At 40.8% G+C, this 24,196-nt stretch overlaps 1 protein-coding gene across 1 annotated transcript in view; it reads right to left on the reverse strand.

The window, feature by feature from the left end:
* The window catches only part of LOC140732658 (dynein axonemal heavy chain 8-like), a 952,247-nt gene that overhangs the window by 848,351 nt on the left and 79,700 nt on the right, over nucleotides 1-24,196 (reverse strand). The window contains exon 8 of the mRNA XM_073055351.1: nucleotides 14,966-15,079. Coding sequence (XP_072911452.1) covers nucleotides 14,966-15,079 — 114 coding nt within the window. The remainder of the gene's footprint in view (nucleotides 1-14,965; nucleotides 15,080-24,196) is intronic.

Raw genomic sequence — 24,196 nt, forward strand, 5'->3', positions numbered from 1 at the left:
GATCAAACAAGAGTAGCACTTATACAGTGAATGGTATGGCCTGAGGGTTGTTATGGAACAGAAGGACTGAGGAGTGCATATGCATAACAATGAAAGTGGCATCTCAGGTAGATATGTATTGGGCAAGGCCTTTGGCATGTTGGTCTTCACCATTCAGGGCATTGAGTATAGGAGCTGCGAAGTTATGTTACAGTTATACAAGATGCTGGTGAGGCCACACTTTGAGGTTTGTATATCGTTTAGTCACCGTGTTACAGCAAAGAACTAAACTAGAAAGAGCACAGAAAAGATTTACCAGGATATTGCCTGGAATTAGTGGCCTGAGTTACAAGAAGAGATTGCATAGCTTAAGACTTTCTTTTCTTTGGAATGTATGAGATTAACAGGAGACCTGAGATATATAAGATCATAAGGGGCAGAGAAAGGAGGAGATGAGATGCAAAAAAAAAGAGGGCAGAGGTTTACAATCAGAGGCAAGAGATTAAAGAAAGGGTCATCAGGCCTCACACAAAGGATTTGAAATGTTGTTCCTTTTCACACTTCATGGTGCATTGGGCAGCATTTTTTGCCATTTCCTTAACATCTGTTTTTACGAGACCAAATTGCTTGCACAGATGGAAAGCATGCAAGGAGCAGCTGGATTCGAACCCAGGACCTTTCACCTCAAATGGTCCCTGAGCTGGGCACATAAGCAACTTCTGGGTGAGCCCCTTGTGCCTCTTGGTTCCCCAGTGACAAGGTATAGCTGGAAACTGGAGAAGGCAGGTATGTGATTATTTTTTCTAATGATTTATATGGATGGAGCCAGGGTCACTGGCCTTAAATGGGAAAAAGTGTCTAAAAAGCACCAACCCCCAAAGCTTAAACCTAAAACACAGAAGGCTTTGAAAGTAACATAAAAAATGGCAGTACCTCAGTCATTCAAATTGACTAACCTGAAGAGGCAGAATTAAAAAGGGATAAAGTGATAACTTTCCTTATTACTATGGAATGTAATGGATTGTTTAAAAGTACTGAAGAAGTGAAGGGACAGAATGTGCAACAGGAAAGAGCACGTTATGAAGGAAAAGATCTCAGGAGTAGAAATGAGGGAAGAAGAGAAAGAAAGCAGGATAAAAGTCAAGATGTATGTAACCAGTGTAGGAAAAAAGGATACCACGCATAGGAGTGATGCACCCATTTTGAGGAAAATGAAAGGCAGGGAAAATAACAGATAAGAAAGGACTAGGAGAGTCCATGAGTGATCCCTTTTTCCCAGGATCAGCAATGGGGGGGTCACGAGGGCTGGGCAACGAAGGCAGCAATGATCAGGCTTTCTACTATCCCCTAGAAGACTCCACAGTCAAAATACAAGTAGGCCAGAAAAGGATACAATTCCTGATTGATTCCGGCATTACCTTGTTGTCCGTATTCTCCTCTGTGGACTTGCCAAAAGGAGGGAATATTGGTAAGACTGTGGGGATAGCCAGAATCCCTATGATAGAGCCCTTATCTGAATCTGTTAATATTAAATTGAGAGACCACACAGTAGTAGAATCATTTGTTGTGCATGAAATTCACCCGTTAATTTGCTGAGTCAAAGAGCATTGTGCAAACTAAATGCGAGCATGCACTGTACACCAGACAGATTGTATCTTGAGTTACTGAACACAGTGTGCCATGATTTCAGGCAATGACGTTACAGCAATCTGTAACTCAAAGGAGTCACCTGCCCAATGTAGTTTGCAGATACAGGGAATCCCTGGAAAAATATACTGCAAACCGTAATTGAAAATGAAACCACATCAGGGGTATTTTTGGTAGGGCTAATTACCACTTGCAAATTACTAATGAATTTAAATTTAAGGGTCAAATATTTTTTAGCTCTGAAGGGATAGCCACCAAAAAGCGGCAATACCCTTAAATGAGAAGGAGACTACTCCGTACCTTATATATCTCTGGGAATAAAGGCCCCTCTAAGCCCAAAGATCTGGGTCCAATGGTGAAATGGTTAAAAGAGCAAATTTGGGGCACCCTTCCAATTGGCGTAACTTAATTTGGTGTCAATAATGGAATGATAGTGACAAATCTTCTTGAAGACTCTCCCTCTTAGGATCTTTTGCATCTTTAGATGGGAAGTTACTCCCTTCTCCTTAGTATGACCCCCTACTTTGACTGAAAAAGTAGACCCACTCTTGTGGGCATTGCACAATATTGCCAATCCCAAAATTGGGCAGGTCAAATGAATGGCAGTTTCTGCAAAATTTGTGGGCTGTCAACCAGATATCACAGCCCATTTTCCCAGTTTTACCAGACACAAATGTGATTTTAACCTCTATGCCGTCAGAATCTCAATGGTACAGGGCAGCTTGTTGTTCTCAGTGTCAGATGAGGGAGGTCCTGGAGTCTCCCGGCCTCCTGGACGTCCACATCTGCGCCAGGTGCGCCGAGCTGAAGTTCTTAAGGGACCGTATTAGGGAACTGGAGCTGCAGCTCAATGACCTTCATCTGGTCAGGGAGAGTGAGGAGCTGATAGAGAGGAGTTACAGGCAGGTGGTCACACTGGGGCCATGGGAGGCAGACAAGTGGGTCACGGTTAGGAGAGGGAAGAGGAAGAGTCATATACTAGAGAGTACCCCAGTGGCTGTACCCCTTGACAATAAGTACTCCTGTTTGAGTACTGTTGGGCGGGGACAGCCTACCTGGGGGAAGCAACAGTGGCCGTGCCTCCGGCACAGAGACCGGTCCTGTAGCTCAGAAAGGTAGGGAAAGGAAGAGGAAGGCAGTAGTAATAGGGGACTCAATAGTTAGGGGGTCAGATAGGTGATTCTGTGGATGCAGTCAGGAGAACCAGATGGGAGTTTGCCTCCCTGGTGCCAGGGTCCGGGATGTTGCTGATCATGTCCAAGATACCCTGAAGTAGGAGGGTGAGGAGCCAGAGGTCATGGTACATATAGGTACCAAAGACATAGGTAGGAAAAGGGAAGAGGTCCTGAAAGCAGAATATAGGGAGTTAGGAAGAGAGTTGAGAAGAAGGACTGCAAAGGTAGTAATCTCGAGATTACTGCCTGTGCCACACGACAGTGAGAGTAGGAATGGAATGAGATGGAGGATAAATGCGTGGCTGAGGGATTGGACAGGGGACAGGGATTCAAGTTTCTGGATCATTGGGACCTCTTTTGGGGCAGGTGTGACCTGTACAAAAAGGACGGGTTACACTTGAATCCTACGGGGACCAATATCCTGGCGGGGAAATTTGCTAAGGCTACTGGGGAGACTTTAAACGAGAATGTTTGGGGGTGGAATCAAATTGAACAGACTAAGAGAGAGGAGGTTAGTTCACAAATAGAGTGTGAGGGAGGATAGGCAGGTGATAGAGAAAGGAGCGCTCAGACCAAAGATGTAGGGGAGAAGGAAGAAAAAGATAATAAAGTTGTTGCACTGTTGCAGATAAACAGATAGTAAGAGGTGGAGAATTTCTTAAATGCATCTATTTTAATGCTAGGAGCATTGTAAGAAAGGTGGATGAGCTTAGAGCATGGATTGATACTTGGAAATATGATGTTGTAGCTATTAGTGAAACATGGCTGCAGGAGGGGTGCGATTGGCAACTAAATATTCCTGGATTTCGTTGCTTCAGGTGTGATAGAATCGGAGAGGCAAGAGGGGGAGGTGTTGCATTGCTTGTCAGAGAAAATACTACAGCGGTTGTTTGGCAGGATAGATTAGAGGGCTCATCTAGGGAGACTATTTAGGTGGAATTGAGGAATGGGAAAGGTATAGTAACACTTATAGGGGTGTATTATAACACCTAATGGGGAGCGAAAATTGGAGGAGCAAATTTGCAAGGAGATAGCAGATATTTGTAGTAAGTACAAGGTTGTGATTGTGGGAGATTTTAATTTTTCACACATAGACTGGGAAGTCCATTCTGTAAAAGGGCTGGATGGTTTGGAGTTTGTGAAATGTGTGCAGGATAGTTTTTTGCAGCAATACATAGAGGTACCAACTAGAGAAGGGGCAGTGTTGGATCTCCTGTTAGGGAATGAGATAGGTCAGGTGACGGAGGTATGTGTTGGGGAGCACTTTGGGTCCAATGATCACAATGCCATTAGTTTCAATATAATTATGGAGAAGGATAGGACTGGACCCAGGGTTGAGATTTTTGATTGGAGAATGGCTAGCTTTGAGGATATGCAAAAGGATTTAGAAGGAGTGGATTGGGACAATTTGTTTTATGGGAAGGATGTAATAGAGAAATGGAGGTCATTTAAAGGTGAAATTTTGAGGGTACAGAATCTTTATATTCCTGTTAGGTTGAAAGGAAAGGTTAAAAGCTTGAGAGAGCCATGGTTTTCAAGGGATATTGGAAACTTGGTTCAGAAAAAGAGAGAGATCTACAATAAATATAGGCAGCATGGAGTAAATGAGGTGTTCGGGGAATATAAAGAATGTAAAAAGAATCTTAAGAAAGAAATTAGAAAAGCTAAAAGAAGATATGAGATTGCTTTGGCAAGTAAGGTGAAAATAAATCCCAAGGGTTTCTACAGTTATATTAATAGTAAAAGGATAGTGAGGGATAAAATTGGTCCCTTAGAGAATCAGAGTGGACAGCTATGTGTGCGACCAGAAGAGATGGGGGAGATTTTGAACAATTTCTTTTCTTCGGTAATCACTAAGGGGAAGGATATTGAATTGTGTAAGGTAAGGGAAACAAGTAGGGTAGTTATGGAAACTATGATGATTAAAGAAGAGGAAGTACTGGTGCTTTTAAAGAATATAAAAGTGGATAAGTCTCTGGGTCCTGACAGGATCTTCCCTAGGACCTTGAGGGAAGTTAGTGTAGAAATAGCAGGGGCTCTGACAGAAATATTTTAAATGTCATTAGAAACAGGGATGATGCCGGAGGATTGGCGTATTGCTCATGTGGTTCCATTGTTTAAAATGGGTTCTAAGAGTAAACCTAGCAATTATCGGCCTGTAAGTTTGATGTCAGTGATTGGTAAATTAATGGAAAGTGTTCTTAGAGATGGTATATATAATTATCTGGATAGACAGGGTCTGATTAGGAACAGTCAACATGGATTTGTGTGTGGAAGGCCATGTTTGAATTTTTTGAAGAGGTTACTAGGAAAGTTGACGAGGGTAAAGCAGTGGATGTTGTCTATATGGACCAGTAAGGCCTTTGACAAGGTTCCACATGGAAGGTTAGTTAGGAAGGTTCAATCGTTAGGTATTAATATTGAAGTAGTAAAATGAATTCAACAGTGGCTGGATGGAAGATGCCAGAGAGTAGTGGTGGATAACTGTTTGTCAGGTTGGAGGCCGGTGACTAGTGGTGTGCCTCAGGGATCTGTACTGGGTCCAATGTTGTTTGGCATATACATTAATGATCTGGATGATGGGGTGGTATATTGGATTAGTATGTATGCAGATGATACTGAGATAGGTGGCGTTGTGGATAATGAAGTAGGTTTTCAAAGCTTGCAGAGAGATTTAGGCCAGTTAGAAGAGTGGGCTGAACGATGGCAGATGGATTTTAATGCTGACATTTTGGTAGGAATAATCAAAATAGGACATACATGGTAAATGGTAGGGCATTGAGGAATGCAGTAGAACAGGGTGATCTAGGAATAATGGTGCATAGTTCCCTGAAGGTGGAATCTCAAGTTGATAGGGTGGTGAAGAAAGCTTTTGGTATGCTGGCCTTTATAAATCAGAGCATTGAGTATAGGAGTTGGGATGTAATGTTAAAATTGTACAAGGCATTGGTGAGGCCAAATTTGGAGTATTGTGTACAGTTCTGGTCACTGAATTATAGGAAAGATGTCAACAAAATAGAGAGAGTACATAGGAAATTTACTAGAATGTTACCTGGGTTTCAGCACCTAAGTTACAGAGAAAGGTTGAACAAGTTAGGTCTTTATTCTTTGGAGCATAGAATGTTGAGAAGGGACTTGATAGAGGTATTTAAAATTATGAGGGGGATAGAAAGAGTTGATGTGAATAGGCTTTTTCCATTGAGAGTAGGGGAGATTCAAACAAGAGTACATGAGTTGAGAGTTAAGGGGTAAAAGTTTAGGGGTAACACAAGGGGAAACTTCTTTACTCAGAGAGTGGTAGCTGTGTGGAATGAGCTTCCAGTAGAAGTGGGAGAGGCAGGTTCGATATTGTCATTTAAAAAAAAATTGGATAGGTATATGGACAGGAAAGGAATGGCGGGTTATGGGCTGAATGCAGGTCGGTGGGACTAGGTGAGAGTAAGCATTCAGCACAGACTAGAAGGGCTGAGATGCCCTGTTTCCATGCTGTAATTATTATTTGGTTATATGGTGATTGACCTCTGCTCCGCCTTCTTCCTGGTCCCTCTTCACGAAGACAGTCAATACCTGTTTGTCTTTTTGCATAATGGGCAACAATATACCTGGATGAGGTTGCCTCAGTGCTACACTGAGAGCTCAGCAGTACATGCAGCTGCTGTACAAAGCAACTAGAATAGATTACTATTGCCAGACACTAGTGTCATTTTACAATATGCTGATGATCTGCTACTAGCCTCCATGACACTGGCAAATTGACAGAAAGACCCTATATCACTGTTAAACCACCTGGTAGTCCATGGACACTGAGCCTCATTATCTAAGTTACAGTTCTACCAAATAATTGTTACCTATTTGGGTTATGGCCCTGAATGTGTGTTCACAATTGTGCAATCTCCTAGACCAGAAAATAAAAAGCAGATGCTTGCATTCCTTGAAATGGCAAATTATTGTTGACAAAGGGTTCCTAAATACAGAACCTAAGATAATGTGCTACTACAGGACAACACCATCTCAAATCCAATGGAGCCTGGAAATGGAACAGGCATAAGAGTCTCTGAAGAAGGAACTACTCCACGCAGCAGCCTTGGGCATTCCTGACTATCCTAAATCCTTCCGGTTATATACTAGTGAAAAGGAGGGATTTGCAAGCACCTTGTTAACTCAGGAATACAGTGGCTGAAAAAGACTGGTGGCACACTACTCCACTCAATTTCCACCCATAGTGCTTGGCCTTCCTGGCTGCCTATGAACTGTCATGGCAACAGCAGTGATGGTTGAAAAGGCGGCTCCTATAATATTGGACTATTCCTGCATGGTATTGACTCTTCATGCAGCAATGCTACTCCTCAATTCAGCAGCTACAGAACACTTAACAACAGCAAGGCAAACATGCTACTAAAAAAGCCAAATTTGATTTTTAAAAGAGAACCTATCACCTGCCACCCTTTTTCCTATTTACAGTGACATCGAACGACATGACTGTGTGTTAACTGTGGAAGCTACTGTCTCCCCTCATCCAAAAAGGCCTTTCCCACACAAAAAGATGAATCCAGGACAGTAGTGAAATTACTGACGAACGAGATTATTCCCTGATTTGGGATTCCTTTTCAGTTTAACAGTAATAGAGGAATGTACTTTACGAGGAAATTACTTCTAGGAGTGGTATGTGCCCTACCAACCACAATCATCTGGATTAATGGAATGGATCAGTGAAACCCTGAAAGACACTCTGGCCAAAGTATGCCAAGAGGTGGGATTAAAATGGCCTGAGGTACTGCCGATTGCTCTGTATACCTTGAGAAATCATGTTAACAGGACTACCAAATTGACCCTTTTTGAAGCATTGATGGGAAGACATATGCCCACAAGTTTCAGGCCCCCTTTGACAAGTGCCCAAACAACACTGATATGGACTTATGAGAAAACCCTAGAATAATAAAACCTCTAGGTGATGCTATTAGAATGAATCAAGGAAAAGTGACCGCGGCCCTGCCCAAACCTGGGAAGGAAATATGATTATGTATATGTATATGATTATGTATATATTAAATCACTGGGAAAAGACTCTCTCTTCAAGGTGGAAATGACCCTATCAAGTGCTGCTAACTACCCATATGGCAGTCAAGGTACAAAGCAAAGCTGATTGGGTGCATGGAACAAGTGTAAGCTGTATCAGCCCTCTATTTGGAGTCTGATGGAGTACTAGAAAAGAAGGAAAAATGAAGGAAAATGAAGTGGTATCAATATGCGGACTTACTTGCCTCAGTAGTTTAGTGTCTAGTCTTGCCTGTGCTTATAATACTTATTTAGGCTTAAATGCTGAAGTAGTAGTCACTCGAACTGTGGCTCTGCAAAACAGGATGGCCTAAGATTTTAGTTTAGCTGAGAAAGGAGGAACATGTGCCATTATAGGACAGAAAGATTGTACCTATATTCCTAATGAATTTGAAAACATAACCTATGGGCCAGCCACATCCAGAAAAGTGTAGCACAGACATGTAAGACTAGAGAAGAATTCCATAACTATAACCCTCCTAGAGGATGGCGACCCTGTGGGAACCTCTTTGGTGGTTTGAGGGGACCGCTAATATATTTTAGAATTATAATCACTATAGTAATAGTATGTGTTTTGGCCATTCGACTCATATGTGCAACCCTATCATGTTTAATGAATTGTCCCTTTTCTATGCTCCCTCTGGTTAACATTGATACTTATGACCCGGAGTATTAATGAAGAGGAATGTTTAAAAATGAGACCCCTACCACTGGGTTATGAGGCCCTATTTGCAAATTCTGATATTTATGTTTGATCTTGTGATCAAAAAGGAGAGGATTGCGGAGAAAAAGATTAATAGTTGAAGATTTTGATAGACAAAGGGTTAATATCGGTTTTTTGAGTATGGAAGCTAGTTTGCAGCTTAGTTTGTGAAAGATATGGCCTTTGCTTTTAGCAGAGACAATTCTTACAATAAATACTTGCAGTAGCTTATCTTGTAAAAATTAGCCTCAAGGATATGAGACAAACTATCTTTGTTAAAACAAACTTGCGCATAGGACTGAATTTTTAACTTTGTCTGTTGCTATGGGTACAGCTTATCACAAGAGAACTGCATGTGAACCTAGCTTTTCATAAGGGAATCAAATTGACTTTGCTTTTGCAATAGATTTGTACATGTATAAAAGGAGCTGTGTTCTCTGTACTATTTGGAGTTCAAAACCCATTGTTAGCGGTTCCACTCCCTACGATATAATGAATAAAGTTCTCTTTACTTCAAAGTCCAAAACTATCCAAGTGATGTATTTGAGTAATTTCCTCAACAACCTTAAAATTATGCCCTCTCATATTAGCATTGCCGCCCTGGGAAAATAGCACAGATTGTCCACTTTACCTATGCCTCTTATCACCTTATACACCTCTATAAAGTCACTTTTCATTCTTCTTGCGCCACAGGGAAAAGCCCTAGCTTACACAACCTTTCTTCATATGACGTGTTCTCTAATCCAGGTAGCATCCTGGTAAGTCTCCTCACCCTCCCTAAAGCTTCTGTTCCTATAATGAGGTGACCAGCAAATTCACAATATTCCAAATGTGAATGTGCCTAGATTAGAGAGTTATGGAGCACGATGGTGCTGGTGACCAACAGCGACTTATTACAAGCAGCTCACAAAACTACAAGATAGTCTAGTAGGTATACTTCTGAACTGTGATCATTACAGTTTGCAGCCTGCAATTTGCCTTAAAGGATGTACTTTTGCACTAACTAAATGAAATGGTGCTTTTGAGATCTCCTGAGAGATTCAGCAAATTAGACTCTTAAAAGTGCAGATACAGCAGAACAGCCATCTCTGGGGATGGATGCTGTGCAAAGGCCTGAGAGCAGAAGACAAACCTGTGCTCGGCTCCATTACTCCACGATGATTAAAGCATTCAGCAAGATTAAAATCATTGAGTACAAGGTCGAAAAACAAACAGGTGTTCAGCACTGTCTGCCTGCATTTAACCAATCTCCCTCTCTTCTCGCTATTACCATCAGGCATGTGCTGCAGAAGTAGTGAGTCCCATGCCATCAGGCTCAGGAGCAGAAGTTGCACTGTGGCCATCAGGCCCCTATACTGGCTTCACTCACTTCTAGCTGAACCAGCTCTGCAGCTGTGGACTCACTTTCGAGGACTCTGCAGTTGATGTTCCATGTGTTATCTTTTTAATTTTTTTTTTACTATTGCACAATTTGTCTCTTTTGCAAATTTGATATGTGACAGTCTCATTGTGTGTTTTATTTTTGTGAATTCTATTGTGTTTCTTTTTGTAGTGCCTGCAAGAAGATGAATCTCATCGTTGTATATGGTAAATTGTACTTAAGGGAGCGCGAAGCGCAGAATCACTGTGATGATTGTACACTCTAGTATCAATTGTTCGGTGACAATAAAGTAAAGTAAATAAACTTGAACTTTGTATTGAAAGAAGGCAAATTGTTAGATGTTTAAGTACTAGCTTAATTAATTTGGCACAACATCATGGGCCTAAGAACCTGTTTCTGTGCTACACTATTCAATGTTCTATGCTGAAGTAGCCTTTCAAAGTAAATTTAAAATATAAAATATAAAATTGTTCAAGTTGTGGACAGCTCAGCTAACATAAAAACTAGCCTTGGTACACTTTTCACTCCCTTGGTAAAACAGTCAACATAATCAAAGAACACTCCCAATCTATTCGCTCTTCTGCCCCACTCCCTTCAGGCAGAAGAGACAAAAGCTCAAAAGCATGTACCTCCAGGCTATCTTGCTATTTTAAGACTATTGTACAGTCCTCTTGTACAATAAGGTGGACTCTTGCCCTCACAATCTACTATGCCAATGCCTGCCATTTTATCTGTGTCAGCACTGCATTTTCTCTGTAATTATAACACTTAATTCCACATTCTGTTATTGATTTTCCCTTATACTACCGCAACGTACTGATCTGATGAATTTATGTATATGTTTGACATACAAGAAAAAAGTACCTTTGCATATGAGACAATAATAAATCAATTTACTATTCACCCTATTTATGTGCATCATTATTTTATTCACCTCTATTAAGTCGCACTCAGTCTTCTGTGCTCCAAGGAATAAAGTCTCAACTTGCCCAATCTCTCCCTATAACTCAGGCCCTCAATCCTGGCAGCATCCTCACAAATCTTCTCCACACTCTTTCCAGTTTAGTGATATATTTCCTCTAACAGTGCCAGAAAAAACAGTACACAATACTTGAAACGCGGTGTCATGAGCATCTTGTACAATTGAAACAAAATATCCCAACATCTATACTCAGTGCCTGACTGATGAAGACCGGGATGCCAAATCCTTTCTTCACAATCCTGTTTACCTGTGATGTGCTTTCAGTGAACTAGTCAAATTGGATCAACATGTGGACCAAATAACAAATCAATGCACCATCAGTCAGTGATAAAGATCAATACCCAAATAAATGTTACTGTAAGAATGGATGAATTTGAAAAAGCACTTACAAAAAATATTTTAAAAACTGACAGAGCCCAACTCACAGTCAAACAAGCAAGGCTTTGATAATTTTTTGAAAGCTTTGGTAAGAAGGCCTGTCAAATTACTTTGACATCCTGCATGCAATAACATCTACTTTCCCATTTTCCTTCAGAGCCTCAAGGACATTTTATGGTATGGTGGAGTTCAACTGAATGCAATATTCCATGGCAACATTGCCAAACCTGTGGACAGACAACAGCTTACATGGTATTTCAATACCCAGATGTACACATAACTCCAACTCGATGCAATCAAAGGTAGTCATCTGGATGAGGACCACATTGGATACTTTATAAAATGGAAGACAGTTGATTGCTACACTTATACAGACTTCAGGAGATAGGGTGTCTATTCTCTGCATGTACTTTAAGGATAAAATTGCAGATTTGGGTGAACAGCTGTGGTTGACATTTAAAGCCAAAGAATTTTCATCAGAACTTGAAAATAGTAGAAATCAATTCCATTTTAACTTGAAAGAAGAAAATGCATGAAAAAAAACAAAGAATGTCCATCCAGTTACCAATGAGGCAATCAGGGAAAGTTTGTTTTGCAGATGTTAACATTCTCTTGTTTGCCCAAGTGAATAAGTTAATGATGTAAGCATTTTCTTTGGAACAAAGGGAACTGAGGGAAGATTTCTTTAACATATATATAATCTGAGAGGCACAATTCTCTTAACAGAAAAGATGAAAAGCTTAGATAGGCAGGTAACTAATGAAAATACTCAACAAATTTGTAACTCTCTGCATGAAAGGTGGATAAATCCCTAGGGCCTGATGTATATCCCAGAATGTTAAGAAAGGGAGGAGATTGTTGTGTCTCTAGCAGTTATTTTGTATCTTTTTTGTCCACAGGTGAGGCATCAGAAGACATGTTGTGCCTTTACTTAAGAAGAGCAGCAGGAATAAGCAAACAGCTACAGATGGATGAGCTTGCAACAGGCATGGTAAAGTAAATGGAAAGGATTCTGAGAAACAAGGTCTGCATTTGGAAAGGAATAGACTAAATAGGAATAAGAAACAAACTGCTGGAGGAAGTTAGTGGGTCAGGCAGAATCTGCAGAGTTCAATGAACAGTCAGCATTTCAAATTGAGACCCCTTATCTGGACTGAGAAAATAAAGAGGAGTTAGCCATTATAAAGAGGTGAAGGGAAGGGATGAGGTTTGAGCTGGCGAGTGATGGGTGGATCCAGGTGAGAAGGAGAGATTAGCAGATGGAGAGAAAGCTGCGAATGGTGACAAGAAGCTGGAAGGTGAAAGGTGGAGTTAACAAAGGGATGCAGATGATGAAATCTGATTGGAAAAGAAGATGAAGCATGGAACCAAATAAGACAGGGTAGGCAGATGAGAACAGTGGAGTGAGGAGATCCAGTGGGAGGAGTATGTGGTGATGGCAGATGGAATAAGTGGAAGAGGGATAAGAAACTGGGTGATAGGAGGGCTGGAGGGGTGGATCAGGAGATGGAAGTAGATAATCTTGACCCAAAATATTGATTGTATAATTCCTTTTTCATGAAGGGAAATATGACCTGCTGTGTTCCTCCAGCAGTTTCTTTTGCAGTCCCTTGTGATCAACTTATTTGGGATATTCAGCATTGCTTTCAAAGTGGAAAATCATATCTCAAAAATTTGATAGAGTCTTTTGAAGTGATGACTAAGAATGCTTACAAAAGTAGGGTGGTAGAAGTTGTATTCAAAGGCCATTAATTAGAGTTTGATAAGATCCTACATGGTAAGCTTCCCTGAAAGGTTTGAACACATGGGATCCAGGGTAACCTAGACAATTGGATACAATTTTCCATTGGTAGTAGGACAGAGAGGGTGGTAGCGGAGGGTTGTTTTTTTTTTAGATTGGATAACAGAGACCATTGTCATATACACTATGTAGCCAGTTTATTAGGTACAGCTGTACATCTGCTCATTAATGTAAATATCTAAACAGCCAATCATGCAGCAGCAGCTTAATGCATAGAAGTATGCAAACATGGCCAAGAGGTTCAGTTGTTGTTCAGACCAAACATCAGAAGGGGGAAGAATTGCAATCTAAGTGACTTTGACTGAGGAATGATTGGTGCTGAAAGATGGGATGGTTTGAGTATGATCTCCTGGGATTTTCACACACAATAGACTCTAGGGGTTTCAAAGAATTGGGTGAGAAACAAAAAACATCTAGTGAGTGGCAATTCTATGGTTGAAAATACTATGCCTTGCTAATGAGAGAGGTCAGAGGAGAATGGCCAGACTGGTTCAGGCAGTAACTCAAATACCACGTGTTATAACAGAGGTGTGCAGAAGAGCATCTCTGAACACACAACATGTTGAACCTTGAAGGCAATAGGCTAGAAGTAGCAGAAGGCCACAAACATACATTCAGTGGGCACTTTATTAGGTATAGGGGGTACCTAATAAAGTGGCAACTAAATGTACATTTTCAACCAAATTATTAATATATTTGGGATATGTACTAAGCTTGTAAATAACACCAAAATTGATTGTATAGTGAACAGTGAAGAAGGTTGCCTAATGTTAGATTGCTGAATGGCTGGGCTGGTGAGCATTATTGAATGAAGAGGCTATGGGTACAAATAAATAGTTCCTTGAAAGTGGCAACACAAGTAGACAGTGTGATGAATAAGGCCAATGGTATGCTTAGCTTTGTAAATTGAGGCACAGAGTACAAGAGTTAGAACATTAGGTTACAGCAGTACAAAACATTGGTTAAGCCACATTATTATAGACAGTTCTGCTTGTCACATTACAGAAATGTTAGAGAAGGTATGGAAAAGATGCACAAAGATGTTGCCTGAGTTAGAAAGCTTGAGTTATAAGGAGAAAAATGGATAGGCTGGCTGTTTTCCCTGGAATGAAGGAAAATGAAAGGTGAAATAATAGAAGCATGTAAAATTATGCAAGGAACATAGAAATGCACCTACCAGAGGAAACAGCTAGGGTGCCTAAGACACTTGCACAGTGCTTTAGCAACTTAATGTATTGCACTGTGCTGCTGCCACAAAACAACAAAAAAATCATGACATATGTGAGTGATGATAAACCTGATCCTGATATGAGTCACTATTGTAGACTGAGAGTGGGAAAGGGACAGGGAGAGGGTAATCATAGTTGGGAAAAGGGGAAGAGAGAGGGGTGAATAGGAAGCACCAGAGAGACGTTCTATAATATTCAATATCCAATTGTTTGCAATTAAATTAACCTGCCTGGTGTCTCAGGGCTGGATGTGTCTGCACCCAAGCTATCCCCTGCCCCTGAATTCCTTCTCTGCTACCTGTCCCACACCCATCCCACAGTGTTCTATCCTCACCATTTCTAACATCCTATTTCAGTGTAGTCAGTCTATTTCCCCTGGTAGATATGTTGCTATGCTGAACGACTTCTTGACTCTAAATAGTGATGGAGACAGAATTGCAAACTTTATTTAAGAGGTACTTGGAGGACCCCATAAGGATCATAATCAAAAAAGGGCTGACTAATTTCCTTCTGTGATCAAAATTTCTATGATTCTGCTTCTATGTGCTATCATGAGCTGATCAGAGTAAAGTTTTTACTGCTAACCATAAATTTTGCAGAAAACAAGAAAATCCTTCAGAAAGGAAAAAACTTACTGGATCAGAATCGTAAAGTGGCTGACAAACTTTCTCCAATGCTTGCAGAAATTTCACATTGTCTTTTGCTCCATTAGCTGCGTCAGTGATTTGAGAATCTAACTCCAACCACATCTACAATAAAGAGATAAACAGATCAGTCCTCATCCTTCATCAAGGATACAGTTTCTATTACATACCATAGTAAAATATGTCTAAATAGGCAGTTTCTTAAAAGGCTATATTGCATGACGATCTTCAATAAAAACATGGTTTACCTGATTCTGAACTACATAAACTAGCCTCTACTACCAACCTCTGTCTCATTGAGACCATTTAAAAAAATCTATTTAGCAATCTTACCCTAGATCTCATGTGATCTAACCTTTCAGACCACCCTTGTGAGGCCTTGTCAAAAGTTATGCTAAAATCCATGAAGATAATGTCTACTGCCATATCTTTGTTAATACTCCTGGTTACCTCTTCAAGAATCTCAACTGAATTGATGAGAGATGATATCTGATGCACATAGTGATGTTGTCTTTTGTAATCATACCTTGCCCTTCCAAATGCAGTAATTCCTGACTCTTAGAATCCCTTCCTGTTACTTTTCACCACTGATATTCATCTCACTGGTCAGGCTTCCTGGCTTGTCTTTGCAGTTTTTCTTCAACAAGGCACATTAGCCACCCTCCACTGCAGTGACAGTGGGGAAGGGGATCACTTTCAGATCAGTGACACAAATTATATTAGTTTTTAAATAGTTATGCAAAAGGATAGGACTGGTTCACATACATCAGAGTATGGCAAAGTTCATTTTGATGGTTTTCAACAGAAATTTGCAAAGAGTGATTAGAAGAGATTTTTTTTGCTGGTAAAAGGCAATTGGCTAGTTTGAGGCTTTAAAAAGAGACATAGGGAGAGCTCAGGGCCAACATGCTCCTGTTAAGAGTGAAGAGTGAAGGGCAGAGCCAGCAGGGTTATGAAACCCTGGCTCTTTAAGGATATTGAGGATCTGATCAGGAAAACAATTTGAAGGCAAAGTTTGAAGTAAATTTATTATGTACATGTTACCATGTTCATTTTCATACCTTGGATTCTTTTGCAGGAACATACAGGAAAAAAAGAAATACAACAGAATTCTTTGAAAAACGAAACATAAACAAAGACTAGCAGACAACCAAAGTACCCCTGCACAAAAGAACACAAAGTGTGCAAATAAAAACACTACTGAGAATACAACTTGTAAAGAGTCCTCGATAGAGAGTCTGTTGGTCATCAAATCAGTTCAAAGTAGTGGTGAATGAAGTTATCCATGCCAGTTCTGGAGACTGATAATTTTAGGGTAATAGCTGTCCCTGAAGCTGGTGGTATGGGACCTAAGGCATCTATGTTAGTAGAGAGAAGAGAATATGACCAAGATGGTGGGAATTTTTGATCATGGATGATGCTTTCTTGTGGCAGCACTCCAAGTAAGTGTACTCACTGATGGCATAAATCAAATCTAAGACCAGTGTCTAGTCTATCAAGTCTAAAACTAGAGGACACAGTCGCAGAATAGAGGGACATCCATTTAGAACAGAGATGAGGAAATATTACTTTAGCTAAAGGGTTACATATCTGTAGAATTCATTGTCACAGACGGCTGTTTGGTGCCAAGTCATTGAGTATATTTAAGGCAGCAGTTGATAGGTTTTTGATTAATCAGAGCGACAAATGTTGCATGGAGAAAGCAGGAGAAGACATGATAGGATGCAGAGCAGACTTGATGGGCCAAATGGCCTAATTCTGCTTCTATGGCTTATGGTATTGTAAGCAGCTGGAATCAAAGGAATTCACAGAGAATTACAAGGGATATATTTAAGAGGAAAATCAGGAGGGCAAAAAGAAGACATGAATTAGCATTGCCAGATTAGGTGAATTTCTGTAAGGTGTCTGACACAGCTTATCAAGAAGGTTAAGATGCATGGGACCCATAGGGATTTGGCTGTTTAGATTCAGAATTGGCCTGCTCATAGACAGAGGCCAGACAGAGTCTAGTAATTGATGAAGCTCCATGACTAGTAGTGTTCTGGACCTCCACTGTTTATGATATACACTCAGAGACCCCCTTATTAGATACACCTGTGCACATGCTCATTAATGCAAATATCTAATTAGCCAATCATGTAGCAGCAACACAATGTATAAAAGCATGCAGACATGACCAAGTGGTTCAATTGTTGTTTAGAGCAAACATCAGAATTAGGGAAGGAACTGTGACTTTGTTCGTGGAATAATAGTTGGTGCCAGATGGGGTGGTTTGTACATGCTTATCTCCTGAGATATTCGCACACAACAGTCTCTAGTGTTTACAGAGAATGGTGCAAAAACAAAACAAATCCAGTTAGTGGCAGTTCTATTGACAAAAACACCTTGTTAATGAGAGAGGCGAGAGGAGAATGGCCAGACTGGTTCAAGCAAACAGGAAGGTAACAGTAACTCAAATAACAAAGTGTTACAACAGAAGAGCATCTCTCAACATACCAAACGTGGAATCTTGAAGTGGATAGGCTAAAGTAGCACGAAACCATGACCCTATACTCAGTGGCTACTTCATTAGGTATAGAGGTATATAATTACCTTCGGTGAAAATGTAGATAGGAGGGTCAGTAAATTCGTTCACAATATAAAAAAACTGTGGTGTTATGGATAGTGCAAAAGATTTCCATAGTAAAGCAGAAAAGTAAAATCAGAAAGTCTCATTATGTGTCAGTTTCACTTTGGAGTATTTAGGATGAGATTTGCACTAACCATTAAATACACTATGTCGTTCCATTCCAGGACATCCTCCTTCTTTAAGGATTAGGGTTTCTCTCCCTTTACTATTGATGCTGTCCTCACTCACATTTCCTCCATTTCCAATAAATCCATATTCACCCCATCTTCCCAGCCCCTTAATATTAATAGAATTCCTCTACCACCCCCTTAGCCTCCGCATCCAACACATTACCCAACACTCTGCCATCTCCAAAGAGATCCTACCACTAAACAGATCTACATCCCCCCCCCCCACTTCTGCTTTCCTCAGGGATCGCTCCCTCCGAGATTTCCTTGTCCATTCATCCCTCCCCATTAATCTCCCTTCTGGCACTTAACCCTAAGTACTACACCTGTTCAAACACCTCCATGGTCCTTCCAAGTGAGGCAATATTTCACCTGTGAATCTGCTGGGGTTGTCTATTGTGTCCAGTGCTCCCAATGCTGCCTCCTCTATACTGATGTGACCCATCATAAATTCGTAACCACTTTGTCAAGCATCTCTGCTCCATCTGCCATAAGTGGGACTTCCTGCTGGCCAAGCATTTTAATTCCAATTCCTATTCCCTTTCTGACATGTCAGTCCATGGTGTCCTCTTGTGCCAAGATGACACCACCCTCAATGTGGAGGAACAACCTTATATTCCATCTGGGTAGCCTTCATCCTGATGGCATGAATATCAATTTCTCCTTCTGGTAAACAAATTTCCCCTTCCCTCTTCCTCTGTTCTTCACTCTCACCTTCTACCTCTTCTCACCTGCCCCTACTCCTTTCCTTTCTCCTATGGTCTACTCTCTTCTCCTATCAGCTCCCTTATTCTCCAGCCCTAAACCTTTCCCACCTACTTGGCTTCACCTATCACCTTCTAAGTCGCCTCCTTCCCCTCCCCCCACCTTTTAAATCTGGCATCTTCCCCCTTCTTTCTCAGTCCTGAAGTAGGGTCTTGTCCCAAAACGTTGACAATCTATTCATTTCCATAGATGCTGCCTGAGCTGCTGAGTTCCTCCAACACTTGTGTGTGTTGCTTTCATTGCCTGTGAGTTTCAACTGAGCCAATAAAAAGAAGTAATGTTTAAGTGATGCAGCCATAGTGTGAGTGAGCCAGTGTTAGAGTGGGGAACTGAGGCTTTGGCTCAAGAAGCTTTGGTGACAAGAAGCAGAGGCCAATTTGGATTGGCCATTGTTTGAGTGGGCCAGTGGAGGTGTTTACAATCTAAGCCTTTGGTTTGAGAAACTTTGACAAGAAGGCCAAAGCCCACTTTGGTAAGGTGCAGGTAAGAACAACTTTTTATATAGTATTAGTTTTATATAACTAACAAGGATACCAAATTACTGTACACCAAATTAAATAAAATAGGGATGGCAGGATCAAATGATGCGCAGTAGCTGCATGATGTGGTTGCTGGTGAATGCCACTGCTGTCCCTGGTGAGCACATCTGCAGCAAGGGTTGGTTTCTCAAAGAATTCAGGCTCAAGGCTGATGATCTGGAATATGAGCTTCAAACACTGGTACATCAGGGAGGGGAAGAGTCACTTGTTTCAGGTGGCAGCCACACTTCAGATTTGTTCTGTGGTCAAGGCCAAGAGGGCTTCATTGTGAGTAAAGCAGGTAGTGGAATCCAAGTGGAGTGCTGAAGAAGTCTCAGCCTTTGAGTTTGCCCAACAGGTCTGAAATTGCTGCTCCCAGTGAGAATGAGTGTGGCTGTAGGAACAATGAGCTACCGAACCATGGCACAGTGGTTCAGGAAGCCATTCAAAAGTGTTGAGGAAAGAGAAATGTAATTATAATTGGGGATAGTATAGTCAGGAATATAAACATGATATGCTGTTACAAAGATAGAGAGCCCCAAAGACTGTGTTGTCTTCCTGGTGCCCGGGTTCAGCACATCTCATCTGATCTGCAGAGCAATTTGCAGATGGAGGTGCAAATCCGGGGGGGGGGGGGGGGGGAAAGAGGTTCATTTGCTGTGATCCATGTAGGTACCGACAACAAAGGAGGAAGAAAGGAAAAGGTTCTATGGAGGTAATTTGAGAAACTAGGGACTACATTTAAATACAGAACCAATAACCTGAGCCACAATCAAATTGGCACAAGGTTAATAACATCAGAGAGTAAAATGCATGCCTCAAATATTGGTGTGGGAGAAGAGGGTTGAATTTGTGGGACACTGGCACAAGTAATGGGGAAGGAGGGAGTTGATGGGACAGGTTCCACCTGAACCATTCTGGACCATGGTCTTGTTGAAGTGTATAACAAGGGTTGTGCATAGGACTACATACTAAATAGTAGAGGGATGCGTTCGATAGCTTAGAAAAGTAATAATAAATTAAAAGGGAAGGAGAGTACAGGAGAGGTTGCTAAACACTCTAGGATTTTAAAAAACCACAAAAGATTGAGAAAGAATTAAAAATTTAACTCCTGGTAACATGAAAAAAAGACTGAAAAATGTGATGAATACAGACAGGACTGAAGGTATTATATTTGGATGCACGCACCATTCGAAATAAGGCAGATGATCTCATAGTGCAGTTAGTAATTGGCAGGTATGATATTGTGGGCAATAATGTGTTTTGGCTGAGAGAAGATCAGAGTTGGGAACTTAACCTGCAAGGACACACACTGAATCAAAAGGACAGACAAATGGGCAGAGGGAATGAGGTGGCTCTGTTGGTAAAAATGAAATCAAAACTTTAGAAAGAAGTGACATAGAATCAGAAGATGTAGAATCCTTGTGGACAGAGTTAAGAAACTACATGGACAAAATGATACAGATGTGAGTTATATACAGTAGCCAGGATATGGGGTACAAATTACAACAGGAGATAGAAAAGACATGTAAAAAAAGTCAATGTAAAAGTAAAAAGGTTGAGGGCCATGGGTGATTTCAACATACAAGCAGATTGGGAAAATTAGGTTTGTGCTGGATCCCAAGAGAAGGAATTTGTAGAATGCCTATGAAGTGACTTTTCAGAGCAGCTTCTTGGTTGAACCCACTAGAGAAATGGCATTTATGGATTGGGTATTGTGCAATGAATCAAATTTAAATAGAGAGTTTAAAGTGAAGGAACCCATAGGATGAAGTGATCATAAAATCATAATGGTCACCCTGACGTTTGAGAGGGAGAAGTTAAAATCAGAAGTACTGTATTGGTATTACAGTGGAGCAAAAGCATGAGAAGGAACTGGCCAAATTTCATTGGAAGGGGAAACTAGCTGAGCTGATGGCAGAGCAGCAAAGGCTAGAATTTCTGGAAGTAATTCAGAAGGTGCAGGATCAGTTCAAGAAGAAGCATTCTAAAGGAAGAATGAGGTAACCGTGGCTGACAAGGGAAGTTAAAAGCAAACAGCAACAAATACAATATAGCAAAAATTACTGAAAAGCTAGAGGATTGGGAAGCTTTTAAAACCCAACAGAAGGTAACTAAAAAAGCAATAAGGAGAGAAAAGATAAAACATGAAAGTAAACTAGCCAATAATATAAAAAACAATACCAAATATATATCGGTTTGTAGACATATAAAGAGTAAAAGAGAAGAAAGGGTGGATATCGGTCTACTGGAATATGACACTGGAGGCTGTAATGGGGGACGAAGAAATGACAGATGAACTGAATACATATTTTTGCATTAATCTTCACTATGGAAGACACCAGCAGTATCCAGACATTCGAGAGTGTCAGGAGGCAGAAATAAGTGCAGTCAAAAGGTTGTTTAGGTTGCTGAAAGGTCTGAAGTTAGATAAGTCACTGAAGAAATTGAGGAGGCATTATTAGTGATCTTTCAAAACTCACTAGTTTCTCGTATGGTTCCAGAGGACTGGGAAGTTGCAAATGTCAATCCATTCTAAGAAAGGAAGGAGCCAAAGTCAGAAATCACTGGTGAGTTAGCCTGACTTCAGTGGTTGGCAACATATTAAGGATTAAGTTTCAGAGTACCTGGTGGCACATGATAAAATAGGCCAAAGTCAACGTGGTTTCCTTATGGGGAAATCTTGCTTGACAAATTTGTTGGGATTCTTTGAGGAAATAACAGGCAGGATAGCCAAAGGAGAGTCAATAGATGTTATTTACTTGGATTTTCAGAAAGCCTTCTGTAAGGTGTAGGACATGAGGCTGATAAATGATTTAAGAGCCCATTGTATTACAGCAATAATACTAGCATGGACAGAAGATTGGCAGACTGGAAGAAGGCAAACAGTGAAAATAAAGGGGGCCTTTTCTGATAGGCTTCCAGTGACTAGTGGTGTTCTGTAGGGATCGACTTCTTTTCATGGTATTATGATCTAGACAATAAAACTTTATTACCAAGAATGCAGACAATACAAAGATAGGTGGATTGCATGCAGTGTTGAGGAACCAGGGAGTCTGCAGAAGGTTTTGGACAAATTAGGAGAATGGGCAAAGAAGTGGCAGATGGAATACAGTGTAGGATAGTATATGGTCATGCACTTTGGTGGAATGAATAAAGGCACAGCCTATTTCCAAACAGAGGTGCATAGGGACTTAGAAATCCATGGCAATATACACAAAATGCTGGAGGAACTCGGGAGGTCAGTCAGCATCAATGGAAATGAATAAAATGTCGATGTTTCGGGCTGAGACCCTTCATCAGGACTGAAATGGAAGGGGAAAGATGCCAGAATAAAAGGCAAGGGAAGAAGAAGAAGGTGAAGCCAAGTGGGTGGGAAAGGTAAAGAGCTGGAAAAGAAGGAATCTGATAGGAGAATGGACTATAGGAGAAAGGGAAGGAGGAGAGGACCTAGGAGGAAGTGATGGGCAGGTGAGGAAAGGCAGAATGGGGAATAGAAGTAGAAGAGAGGGAGAAGTAAAACAAATTACCAGAAGGAGAAATTGATATTCATGCAATCAGGTTGGAAGCTTCCCATGTGTTGCTCCTCTACCCTGAGGGAGGCCTCATCTTGGCACAAGAGGAGGCTGTGGACCAACATGACAGAATGGGAATAGGAATTGGAATTAAAATGTTTGGCCATTGGGAAGTTCTGCTTTTGGCAGATGGAGCAGAGATGCTCAACGAAGTGGTTCCCCAATTTACAACAGGTCTCACCAATGTAGAGAAAGCCGCTTCAGGAACACCGGACATAATAGATGACCCCAGCAGATTCACAGGTGAAGTGTTGCCTCACCTGGCCAACATTACATCCTAGTACAGAATTCCCTAAATGTTAACTTCCAGGTTTAGTCTGTAGATAGGATAACTAATGTAATGTTAGCATTAATTTTGAGAGGACTAGAATATAAAAGCAAGAGTGTAATGCTTAGGCTTTATATGACTTTGGTCAGACCTATTTGGAGTACTATGAGCAGTTTTGGATTCCTTATTTTAAAAGGGATATTCTGGAATTGGAGAAAGTCCAAAGGAGGCTCACGAGATTGATCCCGGGAATGAAAGAGTTAATGTATGAGGAGCGTTTGATGGTTCTGGGCCTGTAATCACTGGAGCTTAGAAGAATGAGGAGGCTTCACATTGAATATAGAAAACCCTAAATATAGTGGGCATGGAGAGAATGCTTCCAATAACAGGAGGGTCTAGGACCAGAAGGCACAGACTCAGAAAAGAAAGGTGCCCCTTTAGAACAGAGGTAAAGAGGAATTTCTTTAGACAGAGGGCGGTGAATCTGTGGAATTTATTACCACAAACAGCTGTGGAGGCCAATTCATTGGGTATATTTAAGGGGGAGGTTAATAGGCTTTTGCTTAGTAAGGATGTCAAAGGTTACAGGGAGAAGGCAGGAGAGGCATAATAAATCAGACTTGATAGAATATTCTAATTCTGCCCCAATCTGTTATGGTCTTAAGGATATAGAATATTTACAGATATGGGTGGAGAAATAGCACAATGTGTTTAATCAGTTCAAGTCTGAGGTGTTGCAGTTTGGGAGATAAATGTAAAGGGAAAGTACACAGTTAACAGCAGGACTCTTCATAGCACTGACATACAGAAGGATCTGGGGATTCAAGTCTATTACTGCTTGAAAATGATCGCACAGGTTTATAGGGTGGTAGAGATGCCGTATGGCACGCTTGTATTTATTAGTCAAGGCAATGAGTTATATTGCAGCTTTATAATACTCTAGTTAGGCCACATCTGGAATATTGCATTCAATTTTGGTGGGCCATTACAGGAAGGATGTGGAGGCAGAAGAGGAATCAAGATAGTGCCTGGATTAAAAATTACATGCTTTGGAGGCTAAGGTTGTTCTGCCTGGAGCAAAGGATGCTGAGGAAAGACATGATAATAGATAGATAGATAGATAGATAGATACTTTATTCATCCCCATGGGGAAATTCAACTTTTTTCCAATGTCCCATACACTTGTTGTAGCAAAACTAATTACATACAATACTTAACTCAGTAAAAAAAATATGATATGCATCTAAATCACTATCTCAAAAAGCATTAATAATAGCTTTTAAAAAGTTCTTAAGTCCTG

This window comes from Hemitrygon akajei, chromosome 9, assembly GCF_048418815.1.
Source record: "Hemitrygon akajei chromosome 9, sHemAka1.3, whole genome shotgun sequence".
In the NCBI taxonomy this organism is placed as follows: Eukaryota; Metazoa; Chordata; class Chondrichthyes; order Myliobatiformes; family Dasyatidae; genus Hemitrygon; species Hemitrygon akajei.